General features: G+C 32.1%; 2 protein-coding genes across 3 annotated transcripts in view; one reads left to right on the top strand and one right to left on the bottom strand.

Annotated features, from left to right (window-relative positions):
• The window catches only part of LOC115878364, a 77,787-nt gene that overhangs the window by 3,600 nt on the left and 48,458 nt on the right, over positions 1-25,729 (top strand). The window contains exons 1-2 of one of the 2 annotated variants that reach the window (XM_030894835.1): positions 17,283-17,498; positions 19,704-19,925. In XM_030894835.1, the coding sequence (XP_030750695.1) occupies positions 19,782-19,925 (144 nt within the window). In that variant the 5' untranslated portion in view covers positions 17,283-17,498; positions 19,704-19,781. Of the gene's footprint in view, positions 1-17,282; positions 17,499-19,703; positions 19,926-25,729 lie in introns of those variants that run through there. The other variant, XM_030894836.1, reaches the window with a different exon arrangement.
• On the bottom strand, positions 32-2,077 carry LOC115878292. Its single transcript, XM_030894748.1, has 5 exons — positions 1,887-2,077; positions 916-1,067; positions 623-815; positions 338-521; positions 32-283 (listed from the first exon to the last, which is right to left on the bottom strand). Exons 1-5 carry the CDS (start codon positions 2,075-2,077, stop codon positions 110-112), a joined length of 894 nt encoding a protein of 297 aa, XP_030750608.1. The 3' UTR covers positions 32-109.

Consider the following 25,729-nt stretch of genomic DNA (forward strand, 5'->3'; position numbering starts at 1 on the left):
AGTTACGTATTACATAATTTACTAATTAAATTTACTCTATACTCTGTCACTGACTCACACTGTACAACATAAAACAATATGTATGAAAAATAATACTAGACACTAAACACTACACACTTTCTTCTCCCTCAGTTAAATAATTGTCCTCATCTGAATCGGAATCATTCGTGTCAATAATTACAGGTAGAATATCGGAGGCATCAATCAGTTGTTCTTGGGCCCATGCTTTATCGATTATGCTATTGGTATGTCTGATATAATTCTTCCATTTCTCTGGTGTAACCTAAAATAAAAACTTTCTTTTAATATAAAATAATCTAAACCACATGTAATCTACCTTCTCAAGTGCTTCTTTCCAAAGACCTAATACTGCATCACTTGTAACAGGATGAATGGCACTAATCTTGGCATCATAGTAGCGCTTGCATTCTGACCATACCATCTCGATGGGATTGTACTGACAATGATATGGAGGAAGTCTCAACACACGATGTCCTTTCTCATTGGGTAATTCGTCCAGTCTGCCAAATAAATGCAATGGAATAAAGTTATAATGTTAAATCAACATATCGCATATACAATTGCATTCATGTCAAAGTAATAAGACTGTTTGTTGACTTACTTGTATTTCTTAGGTGCAACATTCTGCTTGACTATATTCCAAACCTGATCTTTCATTGCCAGAGGTGGTGATTGAATTCCCTTTCCTTGCAAGAAATTAATCAGGGATTCCTTACTCCAACTCTGATTTGGAGTTCTCTCGAAAAGGGTACTGTGGTATGGAGCATTATCCATTATAATCAGAGATGGTTCATCTAAATTTTAGATTAGACAATATTAGATTTTCCCATTAAACATAATATAATTTTAAAAAAATCATAATATAATTCCTAAGAGCTTATTGTGAATTATCACCTAAATTTGGAATTAATTGTTCTTCAAACCACTTTTCAAAATTTGCCGAGTTCATTGAATCATGGTAGTCACCCGATTTAGTGCCTGATTTGAAAACTAAGCTAGCATTCTCCACAAATCCATCTTCTGACCCAGCATGCAATACAATATACCTTAAAAAATCACTATCATACATACCCAAAAATGAAGTACAAGGTACATTTCTTTACAGTTAAACTACAATGTAATCGATATAATCCCATGCATTTATTGGTGCACACTTGTTGCTATGCAGATGTAACGTTTTATGTTTTTCTTTGCATTCACTCTTTAGGTTAGAAACATTATCGTTATATCAGCTGTTTACTGCTCATGCACCTTAGACAAGCAAAGAGAGGGGACGCGTAATCGACATCTAGGGCCAATATCAAATTTTGTGATTGGCTCCTAAAAATTGTGTGTTTTTTTGTATTTTGTGCTGTAAAAAGCTTTTTAAAGACTTGAAACAATTATTATTTAAGTATGGTGTTTTGTTGTGCTTACAATTCTAAGATCTGTAATGAGAGAAAGAACTAGGAATCACTTTTCACAAACGGCCTTGGCATGGAGCCTAGCGATTTTCCATCACAAAATTTCTACTGGTAATTCTGCCCCCTTTCCTCGTTTTAAGTTGATGAATGTGGTCATATTTGAGGGTTTAAATTGTATAAATCCAGTTGGTATATTAATAACTTAACATTTTCCAAACATCAGAGGTTATTATTTGTCTATTTTTTGGAAAACTGTTTGAATATTACAATTGGTTTTACACTTAAATTTAAAAATTTTTAAAAGTGGAGTTAACTGAGTTGTGCAGTGCATGGCTCATATGTTACTTACTAGAAACAACTTAACAGTTATCATGTATTATTGTTTGTATCTCTATTTGTTCCCTTCTAACCATCTTCTAACTGACCTATAAGTGAACCAATGAATATGTAAAAAACATGTACCTTACTCCTTCTCCAGATGTTTTACGAACTGTTTGTAGACTGCCATCTTGCCAGCTCTTTCTAAATCCACCCTTACTGTAAATCCAGGTTTCATCAAGAAATACTGGTCTGAAAGAACAAGCAGAGATTTGATTTTCTTTATATTGTCGTAAAATTGCAGTCTCTTCTTGTGCAATATATGGTTGCTCCATTGGGGGCTTCCTGTTAGAATGTTTGCAACTTTGCCATCTAAACTGCAAATATTTAAGTCCTTTCCCCAACATAGTCAGAGACAACTGAACATCATCAATGTTTTGAAGGTTTGCTTTGCAAAGTTTGTAATGTAATATGTTCCCCTATATAATCCCATACAGTGAAAAAATTAGATATATATAATATTAAACAATAATAAATTTATTGTAGCCTACCTGCAGCATACATTGAATAAATACCTGTTCTAATTGTATGTTCATGTATCTTATAAGCAGGAATTCCACGGGACAAAGCAATTCTATGACTTGTTGCTGCTTTTTGTTCTTCATCTTTTACTTATTTGAGACTGATTCTTTTACACAGTCATGCGTGAAATTCCTAAAGCCTCCGATGCTCTCTATCAAACACGCGAATATTTTCGATTTAGTTAAAAAAAATGTTAATTCTAGTTAGTTGTCCAATTACATCGTAAACAGCCGACACAGGCAAAAGGGGTTTTCCAGCATTTTTTCGAGTTTGAAATACTGGATAACTTTTAATATGAGCCGTTGTTCGTTTTCACTAAAACGGGACGGAATTTTAAACACAAATTAAATCACAGTCAACTCAGTAAACATGAAAATCTCCCACAAAATATCAAAAGTGATAAAAAATCCTCTTTGAAAAAATCATGGAAACTATCGGAAAGCCGTTAAAATTTAACGACAACTTTGACAGTCGGCGTTCCGTATTGTTCAATTTCGGCGGGTAATACAAACACGGTGTTTGTCCTTTTCTATTCGTGCTTATCGGACAAGGACATAAATATTTTATCCGTAATAATAGGGATCAGCATGTGATCAGTATATAAAAAAAATAAAATAATGATGTAATCAATATAATGGACTTACGTTTTTGACACAAAATTTCCATTTCATGTGATAAACATGGATAAGAGAGAGAATAGCAATCTGTGACGAAAGTTCCAAACCTCACGAATTGAACAGTACCTAGCTTTCAATATTAGTGTATATAAATCATTTGTGTCAACGAAAAACAATACTTTGTTACATAAATTATCGATAATACTTAAGAAATATAAGCCTTGATATTAAGCAAATCGGTAAATCGGCCATCTATATTTACAATTTTTCGTGCCATGTTGCCGATATGTTTTCATTTTCCTTTAAGATTTTTATTTTATTTTAAACTCTAGAAATTATCAAAATACTGGCTTTAAATAAACAATTACTAACACAGTAGTTGTTATATTCAATCGTTTACTTAATTAAATTGCTATAATATAATTAATACTATCAAATATAAAAAATATATTGCTTTTGCCCCAGATTAGTGAATCATTGGTTGCATATGATATTCATAAAATAAATATAATTGTACTAGAAGCGACAGAAGGGTACTAGCAAAGAATAATAGGTATTAAGTATTATTCTTGGTACTAGGGTACTAGTAGAACAGGCATCTCGATTAGCTTTACAAGAGGAAAAACATTTTTATTATTGATATTTTGAGATAAATGCATTCCTCATAAAAAATGTTTGCTTGTTCTAAAATGGTTAATCCTGTAATCCGTATACTTATATTCAAATTTCCATACCGTTTAGAGCAAAGGAAGCAAAGAAAACATGAAAATATTGTTGAATCTTTCTAAGTCCTAAAAAATCAAAACGTTTCTATGGTATATAAAATATAAAAATAAAAAAATTCTAACAAAAAATAATAATTTAATATTCTAGCCTAATATTTTCATGTTTTTCTCTTTAATTTTCTAAAGCGGTACGGAAATTTTGAAAAGTATAAAGGGATTCATTTTCGAATAAGCAAAAAATTTTTTTTTAATTTTTTCTTTTTTCTCAAAATGTCGACAATAAAAAAGTTTTTCCTCTTGTAAAAGACAATCCGACATATATACTGTATACCTATGTGTAGATGTGGAGCAATAAAGACAAGTTGTAAGAATTAATTATACATATAATTTATTTAGAGTCTTGATGATTTGGTATCAAAATAATACCTTTTCAATTTATTAAAAATTTTGCTTCTTTATTATACGAAGTAGGTATATTATTTGTAAAAAACTAATCACTTTAAGATTTTTTAATAACTTATAGTGGCAGATGAGTAAACATTTTTTTACGTACTAGTACATGGATATATGAAATGCTGGTACTGACTCCAGGAGGGTCTCTGATACTGCCCTAGAAGTTTCAGACCTGTATCTCATCCGGAAGTGGTCGTACCGCAGAGGCCAAATAGAGTTAACGACATAATTAAAACTTAAATTAGAAGCCTCAAATTTGGTATGGAGACTCCAGGAGGGTCTCTGATACTACCCTAGAAGTTTCAGACCTGAATCTCACCCGGAAGTGGTCGTACCGCAGAACCAATAAAAAATAGAGTAAACGTCAAATATAAAACTTAAGCTAGAAGCCTCAAATTTGGTATGGAGACTTCAGGATGGTCTCTGATACTACCCTAAGAGTTTCAGATCTCTATCTCACCCGGAAGTGGTCGTACCGCAGAGCCCAAATAGAGTAAACGTCAAATATAAAACTTAAACTAGACGCTTTAAATTTGGTATGGAGACTCCAGGAGGATCTCTGATACTACCCTAAAAAGTTTCAGACCTCTATCTCACCCGGAAGTGGTCGTACCGCAGAGCCCAAATAGAGTAAACGTCAAGTATAAAACTTAAGATAGACGCTTTAAATTTGGTATGGAGACTCCAGGAGGATCTCTGATACTACCCTAAAAAGTTTCAGACCTCTATCTCACCTGGAAGTGATCGTACCGCAGAGTTCAAATAGTAGAACAACAAAATTAAAAACTTGCCAGAAGCTCCAGGTATGGATGCTCTGTGAGGGTTCAGATGGCCCCCAGGTTTAATCTTCATTGAAGCGGTCGTACGCAGAGCTCAACAAACAACAAACTTGCTGAAGTTCGTCTGGTATATTGCCCCAGCCCGCTGAAAGCAGTCGGCCGCAGAAAGCCCAACAGAGTAAACGAAACAAATATGTACCAGTGCCTGCCTTGCAGGAGACCCCAGGATGGATACCTCTGCTTTCAGACCATCTTTCCGACGCCGCGTAAGTTCAAATAGTAACGACGAAGCCTGAAAACTTTAGCTAAAGCCTGAAATTTGTGGGGTAGTATTTATACCTCCTGAGTCTCCATACCAAACTTGAGGCTTCTAGCTTAAGTTTTAATTTTGTCGTTTACTCTATTTGGGCTCTGCTGTACGACCACTTCCGGGTGAGATAGAGGTCTGAAACTCTTAGGGTAGTATCAGAGACCCTCCTGGAGTCTCCATACCAAATTTGAGGCTTCTAACTTAAGTTTCAATTTTGTCGTTTACTCTATTTGGGCTCTGCGGTACGACCACTTCCGGGTGAGATAGAGGTCTGAAACTTCTAGGGTAGTATCAGAGACCCTCCTGGAGCCTCCATACCAAATTTAAAGCGTCTAGCTTAAGTTTTATATTTGACGTTTACTCTGTTTGGGTTCGGCGGTACGACCACTTCCGGGTGAGATAGAGGTCTAAAACTTCTAGGGTAGTATCTGAGACTCTCCTGGAGTCTCCACACCAGAATTATAGTTTTAAGTTTTAATTTTCTCGATTAGGTACTCTAATTGTGCTATGCGGTACGACGAAAAGAAATCTATAAAATATGCGTGACAAATAAATTTTTGTCTTATTATAGAGAATATAATATGAGCCGGTAAAAAGCAAAGTGGTGTAAGTCAAGTAATAGTACTTCTGAGAAACACAAAGTTTTGCAATTGTGTAAATAATAAACTCCCAAATTATAAAACCAAAATTTAGTACAAAGGGATGTTGTAACAACACCCTAAAGTTTTATTGTAAAGTTGTATGAATACTAAAAATCGATGTAGTTTTTGTTTTATACGGGCGCAAAGTGACTTACACCACTTTGCTTATCAATGAAGTCCTTCTTCTAGTTACAAAGGCTCCAAAAAAAAAATTAAAAAAAAAAGTACATTATTTTTTGTTTTAAGTACTATTTAATGTAGAAATGTAAGAATTTATCACAATACATTATCACAAAGTAGAACGAAAAAAATATAACATTAATGTTCGGTTCCTTCTTCCTCTTCAATATCCATTAATGGAGTTGTATCGTTCGTATTTGGCGCCGTGGATAAATTCCTAAAGAAGTCATGGTGAATGGGGGGTATGTATGGAAGGAGGTCCAACATGTCCTTTTTTTTTGCCGCTGTCACTGGTCGTGTCTCAGAGTACAGATCTGTAGTCGGTATATTTGAAAGAAGTGAAGGTCTTCCACCTTTCTTGGGTTTTAGATTTATACATGCAAATGGAAAGTCTTCGGAAAGCGTTTCTTTTGTATAATAATATACGTAAGGCTTTTCTTTCACAACTCTGATCCATTGAATTTTGAGCCAATTAACTGGCTGGTTGTTCTCATTCTTCGTTCTTCTAGTTATGGCTTTCTCCAACAGCTCTACTGAATGGAAATCTTTTCTGAACATTTTAGTCAGGTGGAATGGTTTATGTCTTCTACACTGTGTAATTATATTACACCAGTCTTCAGGAACGTATATGGTTTTGTTCCTGGCGTATGTTTCCACAGAACCATAATCGGAATCATTTGGTAAGAATGAATGTCCGCTAACCATAAATTTGTGATCTATGACGTCAATTTCATTCGCTTCGCTGCTCACTAATAGCATGAAAAAAGCACTATTTTGATGTTACGATTTTGTCCAGTACATGCATCGCTATAGGCCACAACGTGCTTGCATGTTGAAGCTCGAGTCTGGAGGTGTTTGGAGATACATGAACCGATTTCTTGAGAACCCCTGGAAGTAATCGTCTCATTCCAAACGTACATGTAACCTAGATCAGTTTCCATTTCGTGGCAACCAAGGTTGTATGCGTACATATTTCTTTTGTAGTATGCCAGTGAAGTTGATATAACTGGAAATGGCAGGGCTTTTTCTAAGTCGAAAGTAAATGCATAAAAGCCTTCCTCTTGCTGTGCCTTCAGTTTATCTCGTTTCAAGGATTCTCTGGCCGCTTCTGCCTTCCTTAGGTGTAACTCATGCTGTTGTTTGATCGTAGCTCTTTCTTGCTCATTCTGCGATGCTTCCAGTTTTACTTTCCAAGAATCACATTTGCAGCATGTGTCTTTGGAGGGTTTATGAAAATGCAAATTAAAAGAATTATTAAACGTACGTCTGTAAGGGGCACAGGTTGTACATTTTGCGCAAAATTTAAATTTTTCTGCTAGGGTAGCGTCTGTTGGGGTTATGAGCCCTGGTGTAATGGGATTGGTATGAAGGAAATGAATTGATATGATTGAGAAGTTCTGCTCATTTGCTTCCACAGAAGTTTTATTTTTGGAGCTCGCTGTCCACGATCATCAGACCCAGCAGGCTTTCCAAGCATTACCTTGTTTAGAGCTCGAGTTAGCCTCCCATCAGAAATTTGTAAAGTATTTAGAAAATTTTTTTGCAAACGACACACTATTTCCTTCTACCTGGAAACGGTAATGGTTAATCTTCTGCTTGGGCGGTCTTGAAGAATTTCTTGGGCGTCTGTTAGAAGGTAATGTCTGCTGCACTAGGCCACATAGATACGCGTTTTGAGTTTGAAACGATCCCATGTCCCAAAAGTTTTAAAACAAAGTTTGCGTGTAAGGCCTCTTGTATGTTATTTGCACATTTTTTCTCGACATTTGCATTCAAAGTTAGCGGAAAACTTCTTTTCAGCAACAACCTTCCCTTTACTAGTAACATAGGTTTGGCCAAAATTGCGTGCCTTCTTCTGAGCCTCTCGCTTCCATTCATATCTCTGGCGTTTTCTACTTCTAGAAGATCTATTATCACTTTGCCAGTCGTGGGTGTGGATTCTAGAAATTCAAAATAAAAGTTATATATCATATTACGTACACCTAATAATTTTAAATCTAGCTTTACCGGTGCTTTCGTCGGAATCCGAAACAATTTCAACGCTGCTCTCGTTTTCGAAAGAATCTGCAGCACTACTGTCCGAATCCATCTTTACAATTCGCCAATGAACCACGAAGAACAAGCTGGTGCACAAAACACTCAAAAATATATTGAAATAAATAAAAAAACACCCAAACTATGACACTGTCAGTGCAAAAAAAATCTAAAATTAGCATTTGTGTACCGTCAAAGCGGTGTAAGTCGACGTACGTCACTTTGGTTGTCAACGTATCCGCCGATTAACTCACAAACCATGGGGGTGTCACTTGTATGGGAAAATAGGCAACAGTCAAATTTAAACGTGCCAGGATAAACGACAAAGAAAGCAACATTTGCCAGGCATTGGCTTTCTTTGTCACTCACATTGCTTAAATCATGATACCGCGGCCATTTTGTCAACAAAGAAGCTGGCCGGCTGTCCTGGCGTTGATTTTGAAAACATTTTGTTTTTTACAATATTAAATTACCATTTGGATGTGTTTAATGCGATTATTCAATTAACTGGTAAGTCAGAAATTACACACAAATACTTAATTCGTAAATACAACTAAGATGTAAACGTATTTTTGTATTTCAGATTTCAACTTTGCAAAGACCCGCCGCTAGAACTTGCCTGGCAGCGTACCTGTTTAACTAAACGTATTATTTCCTGATAATAATATCAAAACACGTAAGTACCTCTATAATTTATGATGACAAATGATTTTGATTATGTTTTATGTTATTTAAATACTTTCTACCCTCAAATAATAGTAAGATCCTTTGTTTATATCGCACAGCCCGTTCAAAACTGTATTGTCTTCAAAAAATGTTTACAAAAACAAACAATTATTACAAAACAATGTCCTTTTTAATCTGATTTATACCTCAGAAGGATGCCAGTAAAAAGCCTCCTTATTAAATCAACATTATATTATTTGGCCATTAATATCCAAAAAGGAGCATATTGCCTTAACTTAAATTTCTTTACTTCTCTCTTGACAATGCTCTCTATATTCTCTATTTTGAGTTAGTAAACTTTTGAACGGATGTGCGATATATAAAATACATAATATATCCAAGGGTATGTTCTGATAAAAGTATTTTTGATGCATTTTTTGGTTTTTTATGCACGTTGGCTTGGTTTATGTTGTATTCAGCTTATATTTATTTGGTATAATAGTTTTTTTTGCCTTTGGAATGGCATGTATTGAGGCTATAGATAGTGTTTCATTAGATTCATTAAAGGAATTTTAAATTAGCACATATTTTTGTGATATTAGTGTAAATATTTTCATACAACTACTAGGTAGTTGTATCATAGTGCCTTATGCATGTTATTATATACTTATGTATTATCAGTATATAGATGATAACATACTACTAAATGTATTTTAATAGTATGTTTATCTTTCCAATTCACTAGTTATTTGCAAAATGTATTTTGAACTAATTTTAAGTCATTAATTGGATCATCTTTATTTTTCTTGGTGTTCCGGGATATTCTTTTTTCATTGTTAAAAAATATATATATTTCCTTAATATTATTGTAATATAAATCTAGCTCTAAAAAATAAATGATATTGTTTTACTAAATGTAATTTATTTACTATGAATTTTCTCTGAAAATAATAAGTCTTTGGGTCAATATTTCTGCCGATTTGCTGTGTAAAAGTTAATAGATAATACTAATACTTTGTATTAAAGTAATAAAAATATGTTTATTAACTTTAAACAGTAAATCAGTGATACTTATAAAAATATTTTTTAAAAAATTTCCCCTCTTTTAAGCCCCGCCCCTCCAATTCCCCTCAATTTAGCTAGTACTGCCAGGCTGCACCAGGTGGCGTCTGTTTCCATTTTTTAACATGAAGTTAGCATTTCTTTAATGTACCTATTCTCTGTCACAAACTGAATTTTGCTGCCATCTGTTGACCCTCGTTTTAACTTCTGACTTGCACCGCTTTGCCATTAAACAGAACCTATTGTCTAGATTTCAGATATGGACTTAGTTCACTTTAAACAAAAAATTGACTTACACCACTTTGCTTCTCATCGGCTCATATATAGGGTGGTCCGATCTGTATTCCGGAAACTTTGGCAGCATATTTTGCAGATAAAAATAAGTAAAAAATCTTTTTTTTTTTTCAATATGAAAACAAGATTTTTTTAGTTTGAGATACAGGGAAAGCAAGTTTCCTATTTTTACTTCGAATTTTTCCAAATAATTTGTGAAGTAACGTCAAAGTTTAGATGAAAATTGGTGTCTGGAAGTTTTTTGATATGAGGAATTTGATGTATTTTGGTAAAAAAATCGAAACAAAAATGAAAATTCTTACACCCTGAACTCCCCATCGTAAGCTTCTAGGGATATGTTACCATACACGAGCATGAACTTTTTACTTAGTTTTATCTGCAGAATATGCTGCCGACGTTTCCGGACCAGGTTTGGGCCATCCTGTGTATATAGAAATTTAATTAACTGCTAATGTCATTATTATTGCTTATTATAATTAAAAATAACGGTTTAATAAATACGTCAAAAGATATCTTTAAGCTTGCCATTTGACAAAATGGCGAATAATCTTTTACATTACAAACAGCTGTTTTCCAATTTATATTATAATACTACCCTATGATCGAAAAAAACGGCGCTTTGGCGTTCAGTTGGCTGGGAAATTTAATGATCGATGACATTTCCCATATAAATTCTATAGGGCAAAATGACAGCGATCTTCATTTCATAGCCATCGCTGACGCCGTTTTTTTTTTCGATCATACGGTATATATTTCTAGAGATTCAAATGTACCAGCTCTCTAATTAAAAATCTTCTCAAATACTCCAACTCTTTAATTGTTAAACAACTCAATACCAATAGATTTTTTACAATGAATTATCTATTATTCTTTATCTAAATATTATAGGCAACCCAACTTTTCCTTCTTCAATAATATTTATTAAATATGTTATTAACATATTATAGTTATAAATAAATTAAATGATAACAAAAAAATATATTACTAAGAGTTTAATAAAATCGTTAGGAAAAAGGTAGTATAAATTAAAAACAAAACCGGCAACATTGCACCATAATTTCTGTGTCAGGATCGGCGACAGTTGAGATATTTGAAGGCCGTTCATGTTTATTATGTGTTTATTTGATAATTATTACCATATTAAATATATTTTTTAAACAAAATATTGTTTATTTGGTACAGAAACAAATTATAATAACTTATATACACTAATCTTTAAGCCTAGGTATGTATTTATTAATAAAATAGGTGAATTTAGTGTTCCACCGCAGAGCCCAAATGTTACCAAGAACTATTATTTACTTTCAAGCTTTATGAAATTACCCGCATTTATGATTATATTTATCAATATTACTTATGTACAAATACAAATTTGTAATATTCCACAGGAATAAATAAAACAACATAGGTAAATAAAACAAACTATTTTATTAATAATAACTCCTACCAAATTTTATACCTTAAAGGTTATTTCACTCACTCTTTAATCTTAATTTTTAAACCAGTACCTTTTGACACCTTTTGACATTATCTCTACAGTACTAAAATCCATTATTTACCTATCGTGTGATGTTGATATTTTACTATTTAGTTTGATCCTTCTACCATATACGAGATGCACTTATCTACGACGAAATGGTATACAAACTTTATCGATGGCAACTCCATTGGTGTATAAGACTTTCTGCCTGGGCAGCGAGTATTAACCACAAACTGTGCTCTGGGTCTACAGTTAATTTTCACTGATTTTTCCTCCACTTAACTTCAAAAGACACAAAACACACGTAATAATTCGCATCAAATCTTCCAAAACGCAGGGTATTTAACAAAAGTTGACACAAAATTATAACCTTTTTTTTTTAATTAACGTTCTTTATAAACTTTTTTTAGTAAAATAAATAGATTGGTATGGGATGTCATCTGCTTTTCTTCTGTCATCGTCTGTCGAAATCTTACCTGAGAAAAAAAACAGAGTATACAAAGGTTTCTTTAGGATACAGCGACACAAGAATCCAGCGACAATGCTTGGCTTGCATCAACACCAGTGTGCACGTGCATTATTTATGGACCTTTTCGTAGACCATTTAAGATAATTTTGTTTTTGTTAAGATTTTAGACAGACCGGCTAGATGAAAAAGATAGTCAGTTAATAGAGTATGTTAGGAATAATTCTGTCTTGTTGCCTTTTATTTTTTACATTAAAATTTAAAATAGTACAGTTCTTAAAAACAAATATTTTAATAATCCATAAGTCTTACATACATGTACCCATCATGTACCTAAAATCAGGGTACAAAGATTTAATTCAACTTGATTTAAATCGCCGACTTTTTAAATTTTATTAATGGGGATTTAAATCCAAAAAAATGAACTTGTTTAAGAATTTATAATAAATCGAAAAATAACTGTTAAAAGTACAAAATTATTCGTATCTATAAAAAATATTCCTATAACTTGCTGTTATAAGTTATAAAGTTTAAATATTAATTTATCGAAAAATATCATCGACGCATCAACGCATAGTGAGTATGGAGCTTTAGCCAATTGCCAATAATTCTTTGCTAAAGCAAAAACTACAAAATCTAATAAATTGTAAACAAAGATTGTAAATGAGTCGTTAATTACTATGGAAATCCGATTTAACTAAAAAAAGATTAAAATAAAAAGTCGATTTGTTTTATGTAGTTTATTCGAGATTTTAAATATTTTTATGCACCCTAATTATAAATTATATTTTTTTGCACCCTACCTAAACTACAGCGAGGTTCCTTTTATTACTAATTATATTTTACAAACTATGCAATTTGCTTGGCAATAGCATACCGGGTGCGTCTCAAAAGTGGCTCACCCCCTATAACTTCTTTATTTTTTCCGATAAAAAAACGAGATTTAGTATGTTAGTGTATGACATAAATTAGGATTGATTGACTTATTCAATTGTTTTCGGCCACTTTCTGTTTCACCGGAAATGACTACAACTTTTGATTTTTAAATGGCACCCTCGGTAGTTTTTTACTTTGTTCGATAGAAAATGGCACTCTGAATAGAATGACATATCGTCCCATTGCTGCCAAAAGTCACTAACTTACTTTTTATTACTTCCGAGAAAAATGCGTCTAAAGATGAATTGCATTGCATAAAGATGTTATAGTTAGTAACTATTCGGTATTAAAATAAAACATAAATAGCCAGAAATCGTAGTTAATGACATTTGCAATCGATTCTCCGATTCAAAACATAGTTAGTGATTGAATTTGGTTGTTTGTGGCAGCAATAGGACGATATCATATGTCAACTTTTGACATTTTCGCTTAGAACAAAATTGTATTTTAAATTTCAATCTAGAGCGCCATGGCTATGTTAAAAACACAAATTTTTAATCAAGGAGCCTTAGAAAAATAGATATGATCGTCTAATATTTTTAGTGTCTTGTCCTGGTCGGTGTTAAAAGATGCCCAAATCGTATTTTTAATCATATCTCAATTTTTTCAAATGGAACGAAAGTGACTCATTATTTTTTTACGAATAATTTGATACCACGCACTTGGTATTTCGTATCAAATTATTGTCGTTAAGAACCGCATGTTGCAATTTGAAATAAACCATATTCAAAAATGTCAAAAATTGACACATGCTATGTCATTCTATTCAGAGTGTCATTTTCTATCGAATAAAATAACAAAATACCGAGGGTGCCATTTAAAATTAAAAAGTTTTAGTAATTTCCGGTGAAACAGGAAAGTGACGGAAAAAATTGAATACGTCAGTCAATCCTAATTTTTGTCACATACTAACATACCAAATCTCGTTCTGTAATAAAAAATAAAAAAGTTATAGGGGTGCAGCCACTTTTGAGACGCACCCGGTATACATATAAATAAATTGTTATATAATGGGCAATAGGGGCCTATCGGTGTTTCACGGAATACGGTCTGTTATGTCTGGTTTATGGTTTATATATGAGTGGTTTAGATAGCAAGAAATGTCCTGCAAGAACTTTCCTCCTTACGAAAAGGTCTTCTTTTGGAAACCGAGGTGTTATGCATGTGACAGTTTGTCCCGATACCTATCGACAAGTGTTTCACGGAATACGGTATGTTATGTCTGGTTTAAATATGAGTGACAGCTTAAGTGTTTATTTTTCTTGAGCGCGACCCTGCGTGGTCCCTTCGATAAAACCCTAATGTAGGTAGATTTATCTTGCCCGTTGTAACTTGTAACCAAAAATATTTAAACTCGGGTTGTAACGTACACAGCTTTTTGTAATTCTTATTGTTTTTCGCCTTGTTATTTTTGTTAAACCTAATAAAGTTAATTAATTCCAACTGGAAGGTTATACCTAAACTAACTCATACGCTAAAAGTTTTGTTTCAAACTATTTTATTTTTGGAAAAATAAGATTTTTAAAAAATGAACAATTAATTTGGCAGTATAAGATAAGAAAAATTCTGCGACTAAAAAGTGGACTACCCTGTATACAGGGTGATTCACGGCCATGGCACGTTAGATATTTATGGAGAACCGGTGATTTTTTTTTAAATAAATGCAGTTTGAAACAAATGCAATTTGCATAAAGGCACCTGCTTCATCTAATTATTTTCAGCATTACAGTGTTACCGCTTTATACTAAAAGTGGTAACACATACTAAAAGTGGTAGCAACTTTGTTACCACTTTTAGTACAAGTACAAGTTTATTAAGAAAAAAATGACAAAAAACATGATCTTGAATAAGCATAGGTTAAATCATAAATTCGGTATATTGAAAGCTGAAATTTGGTTTATAGGTTAAGGGTTAAGGAAAGCCTTCATATCCAATCTATCTAAATCAATTGAAAGAGAAAAAATAATTATTTCCGTTTGTTATAAAATTACTCAAATCTTCTAATTACTAAACCTTCTGGTTTCTTCAGTACAGCCATTTAAAAGATAATAATTCAATTATAATTATTGTTTCGTTTAAATGGTTTAAAGAAAATCGTTGAAATGACAAATACCGCATGATCGAATAAAAACGGCGTCAACGATGGCTATGAAATGAAGATCGCTGTCATTTTATATGTAAACTAGCGTGTACCAGCGACTTCGTTCGCGTCGAATTAATAATTTATAATGGTGATGATAAAGCAAAGCAAGAATTTCCATTAACATACAAAATGATAAAAATTTTCTCACATTTATGTCAGAATGAGAAAAAACAATATGGCGATATTATTATATAACTTGGTAATATTTGAGAGGTAGTTTCATCTCGTTGGAATTTGACTTTCGAAAAATCCGTTTGCCAAAAATAAGCTTTTTACGTCAAGCAGTTTAAGCAGAATCGTGGTTAAGAAATTACCCAACTTTTTGGAACACCCTGTATGATTTTTTAAAAAATTTCAAAATATGTAAAAAAAACAAATAAATTATGCTTGTCCAAGCGTTTTCCCGAAAGACAAACCGTTTTTTAAATAACAAATATTGTAATATTTGCGGGGCGTTTTCACCCTCTTGGAATTTGCGATTCGAGAAACCCCTCCTTATCGAACCTCTACATCCCACAGTCAATCCGTTTGCCAAAAATCAGCTTTAAACGTCAAGCAGTTTAAGCAGAATCGTGATTACTCAATGGTCATATTTTGTGAAACACCCTGTATAAATTTATAAAAAATCTTAAAATATGTAAAACAACAAAATAAAATATACGTGTTTAAGAGATATTCCGAAAAACTCTCCGGTTTTTAAATAAAAAATATTTTAATATTTGAGGGATAGTTTCACTCCCTTAGAATTGGAGTTTCGAAAAATCCCTTCTTATCGCACCTCTACACCCTAAAGTCAATCTGTTTTCCAAAAATCAGCTTTTTACGTCAAGCGCTTTAAGCAGGATCGTGATTAATCAATGACCAGATATTTCGAAACACCATGTATACATTTTTAAAAAATCTTAAAATATGTAAAAAAAAACAAAATAAAATATACGTCTTTAAGCGTTTTTTCGGAAACTTGACCGTTTTTTAAATAAAAAATATTGTAATATTTGAGGGATGGTTTCACCCTCTTGGAACTGGAATTTCGAAAAACCCCTTCTTATCGAACCTCTACACCCTAGAATCAATCTGTATGCCAAAATTGAGCTTCTTACGTTGAGTGGTTTGAGCAGGATCGTGATTAATCAGTATGTCAGTCACTTATGGATTTTATATATTGGTATAGATTTATGTGGGAAATGTCATCGATCGTCATTTCCCAGCCAACTGGACGCCGTTTTTTTTCGATCATACGGTATTTTATCAATTAAAGTTTACGGGCTAAATTTCTAAAATTGTCATGGTAACGAAATTCTTGAAACGAAACTATAATAATAGAATCATTAATTTTTAAATAGCTCTACTACTAAGAAACCGGAAGATTTCGGTATAGGAACATGATATATCGTTGAAAAGCAATTACTCTTTTCATTTTTTGAATAATATTCATAGGGTTGAATTTAAAATAACAAAGATTTGAGTAATTTTATAACAAACGGAAATAAATAATACTTTTGCTCTCTCTCTGTGTAATATCCAATTGGTTTATTTAGACAGATCGAATATATCGACTTCACTTAACTTATAACCCAAATTTCAACTTTAAAAATGTAATTCATGATTTTACCAATGCTTATTCACGATCATGTTTCTATCAATTTTACACGCATGTTTTATTTTTATCTTAAAAACTATTAGAGATAGGTATAGGTTAGTATAACAGAAAAATTGAGATATAAAAGCAGTTTCCAAAAATGTAATAATATACCGAGTGTTCCATTTAAAATAACAAAGATGCTATCACTTTTAGTACGAAGCGGCAACACTGAAATGCTGAAAATAATTTAGACAGATGGAGAAGGAGCCTTTACAGCGCTTTCAGATGGAACGACCGGAGTGTTTCATTTAAAATAATTAAGATAATACCACTTTTCGAATGATGCGGCAACACTGTAATGCTAAAAATATTTTAGAAAAATGTAGCAAGCTATGGTAGCAAGTGCCTTTATATAAAAATCCAAATTTTCAAAAAAAATAAACGGTTCTCCATAAACATCTAAAGTGATATCGCCGTGAATCACCCTATATATCTGTAATAATAACTATAGCTGTAGACAAAACAAAATTGACAACACTGCCTCCATAAACAATAACCAAGTATTTGTAAATGAAATGAGTTTACCATGGGTAGAGATAAGATAACATGACTAATTTAATCTTTAGTAGATCAAAGACTAGGCCTGCTTATTGGGCGTGAATTTTTATTTTATGTGTTCTATAGAAAAAGTTATGATTTTCAGCGGTAAATGTTCGTAATTCGGTACCCAAAAAAAGGAACATATAGATGTACAGCAAAAAAGAACACCTACACATATATGTAACTGACATATGATTAAATATCAGGTATAGATTCACATTTATTTTTAACAGAAGTCATTTGTAATTTTAATTAAACCAGCCAATAATATATTTTCACCTTTCTTGTTAAAATGTGTAAACCAAACCAAACCAAACCAAACCAAAACATAAAGTTAAAAAGATCAATAATTAATTGATTTAGAAAAATTTCTGATTTTAATTTTTTTTCTCAGAAAGCGATAAAATTTTAAACGACTGGCAACGTGGCCTCTGGAAACTTTTCCACAATTTTTAAGTTTCCACATAATGAAAATTGTGTATAGTCTGTCCTATACGAGAGAATGCTTGACAGGGGCAGTTGTCTGTCGTTTTGATGCACAATTAAATTGTTTTTCTATTATTTTTTGTTGTCATCTGTTGAAATTTTCCCTGACTTGTTGGACAGACTTTACCTAAAAATTAGATGGTTCTTACCAATGGCAATTAGAGGGACTATACAGGGTGGTACAAATTCGAGGTAGGAGCATTGGTATCTCGGTAACCGTAATAGATAGAAATATGGTTAAATTGGGGCAAAGTTGCGCTTTGTTGCGCAGATGTTCACCAAGATGCCATCAAAAAAGTTTTAAAAATTTCAAGGATTGCTGAGTTTTTTGGAAAAAACGGATTTTTCTGAAAATCAATTTTATTTTTTCCTGTCGCTACTTTTTAGAAAATCAAAAAACTAATTGCACTTTCCAATAGCCACTTTATTAAGGCTATCTGATAGTATTTTTATATTTTCAGGTTAGCTGCTAATTTGTGAGAAACAGAGGCCAATTTAATTTTTTTAAATACGGACCTGCATTTTTTATTTCAGGTTTTGAAAGAACTCAGTCTCCTGAGTACAATGATATGCCACACTTTATACTTTTTTTTTGCTTTGCGTACCTTAACAACAACAAAACTATTTAATTATTATTTAAATTAGTTTCAGGTCCGACTCTGGTTTTTTAAATTATTTAAGTTAATTATCTGATTTGGAAGATTCAAAAAATAATATCCAGGTCAGCAATTTAAAGATTTTTAACTTTTTTTATTGTGAATTTGAAATTTCAGTGTGCAATCTAATAATATGTATAATATTAATCGTAGTTATTATAAATAAAACAACTTCTACAAACTAGTTTCTAATGCTCTACATGTTCGAAAGGGTTACCACCCTTCCTATCGCAGAAATTTATTTTTCGTTCAATTTTAAATATAGGTTTTTGTACTTTCTTCTTATACTTCCGAATGCATTTTGTTTGTACTTTTTATTGTAAATGTGGAGATGTATTGATTTCACTTTTACAAATGACGTCAAGTAATGTCCCATACCAGCCTTGGCGACAGGTCCAGGAACCTCGCTGGCCATTATACCATTTATACTGCCCTACCATTTCCAATCCATCTTCCGGGGAAATGATTTGATTGTTTATATTATATTATATTATATTCTTTAATTTATATTATTTTTTACACTTGATTTTCCGTATTCAATGTTTTACCCCACGTCATTGTTAAGTTTTATAGCTTATGAATAAAAAAATAGAGCCGGACGTGAAATTAGTTTGAATACATTGTGTTCAAATGTCCGAAACAAAAAAATATTAAGTGTGGCATATCATTGTACTCAGGAGACCGAGTTCTTTCAAAACCTGAAATAAAAAATGCAGGTCCGTATTTAAAATAATTAAGTTGGCCTCTGTATATCACAAATTACCAACCAATTTGAAAATCTAAAAATACTATCAGATAGCCCTAATAAAGTGGCTATGAGAATGTGCAATTAATTTTTTGATTTTCTAAAAAGTAACGCCAGGAAAAAATAAAAATGAATTTAAAAAAAAAAGAGTTTTTTTTCAAATATGTAACTCAGTAAGCCATGAAATTTTTTGAATTTTTTTGATGAAATCTTGGTAAACATCTCAAGGCGCAACTTTGCCCCAATTTAACCATCTTCGTATCTATTACGGTTTCCGAGATACCAATGCTCGTACGTCGAATTTGTAGAACCCTGTATTATTATTTTTATAAATCTATTTAAACCTAAATACTTTTTCAGTGAGTAGTTGGTATATCTTTAATTTTTTTTCTTTAAATATGCAAAATCCCGTAGCCAAATATATAACAACAACGCCATAATGATCTAATTAGATTTAAAAATATTTCCATAAGTAATTAGCACATATTGCAGCTTATACAAAACGTTTCGAATATTTTTTGAAGGTCTGCAGCCAATAGATAGGTGTAAAACTAAACAAATTGTGCTTCTTGTTGAAGAAAATAACGAAAGAGTGTTGAACAATGGAAGAAAGAGTTGAAAGAACTCCTGAACATGACGGCGATATGATTATAGACAACGTTTTGACGACTCAACCAGAGTTGGGCCCAACAATACCTGATGGTGGATATGGATGGGTAGTTTTCCTAGCATCTCTATTTTTTCAAGTAAGTAATGAACTCTTTCTTCTTAAAATAAGTTTTTCTGTAAACTAATAATGCCCTGCTACTAAAAAGCGGTATACCCTGTATATTAAAAATTAAAATTAATTTTCGGCGTAATATTCGATACTTATAGATATGTCCTGCGAGAGAATATGATTTCAAGACACGGCATTCAAGAAAAAAAAGAAAAAAGACAGGGTCTGGCAATAGTGCGTCGAGCATCTGTAGCTCCTAGAATAGAAAACTTGGAAATTTTGTTTAAGTGCAAACCTAAAGTATGTACTACGATGTATTTCAGGAAATAATTTTAACTTCTATAAGGTGGCTCAAAAAACAACAAAACTATTTGTGTGGATGGATCAGAATGATTTTTTTAAATGGAACACCCTGTAAATCATTGCATTTTGGCTTCATTTCAGATCACTTTACATAATCCTAAGATATTAGTAAATATGTTTAGATAGTTTGAGAGATATTAATAAATAAATAAAAAATATAATATTTTTCAGCTTTTCTTAAAAAAAATATTAAAAATACAAGAACTGTCCTGAAATCAAAATTATATTAGATATTTACTTTAGATGGTCTGTACTTACTTTGCTATAAATACGGTAATCGTAAATCATACAGGATGTTCAAAATTCTACGCCAAACTTTCTAAAATATAAAATAAATTTTCTTAGTTTTTTCAAATCAACACCCTGTAAATTATCTTTCAATAGATAGAGAATTAAAAAATTAACATTTTTTGTATTTAAAGTATTTCAAAATTTTTAACGGTTTCGCAGATATTCGCTGTTTTATATTTCAAATGGCATTATCCAGATCCACAGTAAATTTTTATCAAAGCCACCTAATGATTTTTCTCTCGTATTTTACCGTTGGAAGAGCCATATGATATAATACTGCGTGTATCTACAAAACCATTAAAAATTTTGAAATACATAATGTACTTTAAATACAAAAAATGTTCATTTTTTAACTCTCCATCTAATAAAAAAATAATACACAGGGTGTTCCATTTAAAAAAATAAAGAAAAATTATTTTATATTTTAGAACGTTTGGCGTAGAATTTTGAACATAACACAACATACAAACAAACACCGTGTATGATTTAAGACTACGATATTTATAGCAAAGTAAGTATAGACCATCTAAAGCAAATCCTAATATTGTTTTGAATTCAGGACAGTTCTTGTATTTGTAATATTTTTTTAAGGAAGGTTGAAACACATTATTTTATCTCTGAAATTACCGAAATATGTTTACTCATATTTTAGGATTATGTAAAGTGTAATGTTAAAAAAAATCATCCCGATCTACTCACACTTTTTTAAGCCACCCTATAGAAGTTAAAATATTTCCCTGAAATATATCCTCGTACATACTTTTAGGTTTGTACTTAAATAAAATTCTTAAGTTTATTATTCTAGGAGCTACATATGCCCGACGCACTATTGCCGATTGCCGGACCCTGTATATTTGAAATAAAAAGCCAAACTACAGATTTCACTTTAAAATATAATAGCACCTTAAAATATTCATGTATTTTAAACTTTAATATATTTTGTTCTAGTCGGCCGATTTTGATGATTTCTTAAGCAATTTGTAGCTAAATTATTTGACTTTTTAGTATTTCCTACTAAATGAAACGTTCTATCTGTCAATTATACGATGAAAAACAAAGTGTTGATATTTTGGTGAAAGTTTCAAACACTCTGTGGAATATGTTAAAAATGCAAGGAATTTAAAAAATCGTTGCATCATCTAGTTACGCCTTTTCCCGATAGTTTACTTTTTGATTCATCTCAGAAGCTTTATTTTTATTGGAGATATTCGTTTTTGAATAAGATAGTAACGATTTACAATAATTTTAACATTGATTTTGGGTCCTCATCAACACAATTATAAAATAGTGTTTATTGTTTTTGTAATGTCACTGTCATTGAAAAGTCATATTATTATTGTTTATTAACGTTTACTCATAGATAAAAGAAAATAATCTACTCGTTTACTTTAGTAGAGATAGTTTTAAGTTGGTTTTAAGTTCTGCGCAGTATCGGCTATTGCTGCTTTAATTGATCATGGTAGAGAGCAACTTTTGGACTTAAAACCATATCTGCTCGAGTAACTAACAGACAAGAATATTATGATTTTTCAAAGACAGTGACATTAAATAACTCATAAACACTATTTTCTCTAAGTCTGCTGACTAAAAGCCCCATACTCACACTTCGCTCCTTCCTCTGCTTACTTCCTCGCGTTACTTCCTCGCGTTCCTTCGTCCCTTCGTTTCCTTCCTTCGCCTATTCGATGCTTGGAAATTAGTCAATTATGCAACAACACACCACAAAATATTTTTAATATAGCAGCTACATGTTTAATACGAAATATCTAGTAACCTCTAAAATTTTTAAAAAATCCGAAAGGCGCATAATTTTTATTTTATAAAACTGCAATTCTTTGTCGTGTCAAAAATAAAAATTGAATTTTAATAATATATATTTTTTTTAATAAATCCGAATATTTCAGTATCATGTACAAGGTATATCAGTATGAATGTACAAGGCGAGTCAACAATAGAGTAAAGTTTATTATGTAATTTATATCCAAACCATGAAATATGACATACTAATTAAACGTTAATGATGTCAATCCCTATTTCTTCAGATATTTTTGTAAAGGCATCATGCACACTATTTCTATTTTTTTATTTTTGTCGCTACGATTACATAAATATGGACATGCCTTTTTTTGACAAATATGAAGACAATATTGTTTTTTTCTTCCATTTTTTAGACTATTGTGTGTGAATTATTTTTATATCGACTGACGATTGCTAGATGTACAGGATGTCCCATTTTTGTGTGTTTTATGGGGTTTCTGGTTTATGAGTACAGATATAAAGATGCTGTTTTCACATCATTGTTCTACTTATTATGAAACTAAATATGCTACACACGTATTTATTCTAGCCTTCTTAGTTCAAAGTTATTTCTTATTTTTTTCTTTTACTTTTTATTTTTTAATTAGTAGAAATTTTTGCATTTTTCGATAACTTTGTATCTCGATTATCTTATAACTTATCAAAAAGGTGAAAAGGGTCAGTGGTGGGCTGTGGGTAAGCACCCAATTTGTAGATAAATAAAATTTCGGTATATATGTATATACCTGTAGATTTAGATGAACATCCTAATTTTAATAAAAGGAGTTTCCGACAACCGCATAGTAAATACCCGGTATAATACCGGGAATAGAAATATACCAATATATAATATCTACTATATAAGAAATATTGTAGATATACAGTTTGACAAATATAGGAAGAGACTTGGGGATAGCACCGGTCGCGCACACGATAGAGAGAGAACGCATTCGGCGGAAGAGAGATGCAGTTACGCTACGAAAAATCTGATCAAAGCAAATTTGTGTGCTGTCCACTGCCCATCGAGGGGCGTCTCTTATTTTATATTTCTCACGTCTCTAGCTATACTTGTTAAGTTGTACTCGTATTCCTGATATTACTGGTATTATACCGGGTATTTACTATGCGGTCGTTGGAAATACCTTTTATAAAATTAGACTGTTCATCTAAATGTACAGGTATATACCGGATACCCTGATTTTGTTTTGTTCTACCTATTGAGTACTTACCCACCGCCCGTGTCTCGTTTTTCAGGTAGAATGGCAGTGACGAAAGTGGTTCTTCGTTTGGAGCTGTCTATTTCGAAAAATGACGCAAACTTATGTTCTTTTTTTTAAACAGGACACTCTATATATTATTTTTTATTTTATTTGCCTTGTTATGAGCTTTCGAAAATTATAATATACTCTATATTTATTTATTTAGGTACTGCTAAACTGCTAAACGGCCCTTATTTTATAAGAGCCGTTTATTTAACTTAATTTTACCAGATAATTTTGCTTTGCATCGTGATATTTTGATAAACTACACGGAAACTGAACTTGGGCTGCTTTTAAATAACATGCCAATAACCAACATTTTACGTCGAATAAATTAGTTGATTGTTTTGATTACATAATTTAAACCGGCCGACTATGTAATAAAGTTAAATAATGCATTTTTACCCCGTTTATGAAAAATAAGTATTTTTAGAAAGCTCGTAACAAGGAAAATAAAATAATATACAAAATATCGTATTTAAAAAAACATATAAGTTTTAGTCAATTTAAAAAAAGACAGATTCTAACGAAGAAATAGTTACGTCACTGCATTCTACTTGAAAAACTGTACGAGAGACCGTTTTCACCTTTTCGATAAGTTAGGGTACAAAAGGGATCGAAAAATGCAATAATTTCACATTCGCCCTGTATTTTAGGAAGTAAGAGAGCTAGGACATATCTGCATATATAGCATCTTTAGTTTCATAAAAAAGTAACAGCGTAATGTGAAAACCGCATCTTTGTATCTCGACTCATAAACGAGAAACCCTGCAAAACACACGAAAATGGGACACCCTGTACAGACGTACTGCCAAATCAAGAAATCAACTACGAATGAAATCCAAGATCGATTTATATATTTTATATATTTTAATATTTTTTTATGTTCGTGATAATTCCTTTGCTACTTCCTCCAAAAACCGACAGTACGTGGAAGGAGCGTTTCGAGGAAGTAAACGGACGAAGTAGCGTTTTGACGAAGGAGGAAGGAACACACAGTCGCATAAAATCGACATTTTCCCATAGTAAATATATGATTTTTGGACGAAGGGACGTGAGGAAGGAACGAAGTGAAGTAGCGAAGTGTGAGTATGGGGCTTAAGACCAAAAGCAAAGTCATGGCTTTAAAGTAAAAAAAACGAAAAAATGTTAAGTGTCTCCTTTAAAAGCGAATATCTCCAAAAAAATGCTATTGAGATGAATCAAAAACCAAACTATCGAGAAAAGACACACAAAGCCCCATACTCATACTTCGCTCCTTCCTCGCGTTACTTCCTCGCGTCCCTTCGTTCAAAAATCATATATTTACTATGGGAAAATGTCGATTTTATGCGACTGTGTGTTCCTTCCTCCTTCGTCAAAACGCTACTTCGTCCGTTTACTTCCTCGAAACGCTCCTTCCACGTACTGTCGGTTTTTGGAGGAAGTAGCAAAGGAATTATCACAAACACAAAAAAATATTAAAATATATAAAATATATAAATCGATCTTGGATTTCATTCGTAGTTGATTTCTTGATTTGGCAGTACGTCTGTAAGGGTGTCCCATTTTCGTATTGTTTTGCAGGGTTTCTTGTTTATGAGTCGAGATACAAAGATGCGGTTTTCACATTACGCTGTTACTTTTTTATGAAACTAAAGATGCTACATACAGATATGTCCTAGCTCTCTTACTTCCTAAAATACAGGGCGAATGTGAAATTATTGCATTTTCGATCCTTTTGTATCATAACTTATCGAAAAGGTGAAAACGGTCTCGTACAGTTTTCACGTAGAATGCAGTGACGTAACTATTTCTTCGTTGGAATCTGTCTTTTTTTAAATTGACTAAAACTTATATGTTTTTTTAAATACGATATTTTGTATATTATTTTATTTTCCTTGTTCGAGCTTTCTAAAATACTTATTTTCATAAACGGGGTAAAAATGCATTATTTAACTTTATTACATAGTCGGCCGGTTTAAATTACGCAATCAAAACAATCAACTAATTTATTCGACGTAAAATGTTGGTTATTGGCATGTTATTTAAAAGCAGCACAAGTTCAGTTTCCGTGTAGTTTATCAAAATATCACGATGCAAAGCAAAATTATCTGGTAAAAATTAAGTTAAATAAACGGCT

Source organism: Sitophilus oryzae, unplaced genomic scaffold (genome assembly GCF_002938485.1).
Source record: "Sitophilus oryzae breed Bouriz unplaced genomic scaffold, Soryzae_2.0 scaffold_1508_pilon_pilon, whole genome shotgun sequence".
NCBI lineage: Eukaryota > Metazoa > Arthropoda > Insecta > Coleoptera > Curculionidae > Sitophilus > Sitophilus oryzae.

Bases quoted from the DNA above. Each gene is read 5' to 3' on its own strand.
- LOC115878292 (XM_030894748.1), bottom strand. From the start codon at position 2,077: ATGGAGCAACCATATATTGCACAAGAAGAGACTGCAATTTTACGACAA. The intron at 816-915 runs GTGATAATTCAC...TCTAAAATTTAG, and splicing joins ACAATTAATTCCAAATTTAG to ATGAACCATCTCTGATTATA. The intron at 522-622 runs GTAAGTCAACAA...TTTATTTGGCAG, and splicing joins GTTGCACCTAAGAAATACAA to ACTGGACGAATTACCCAATG.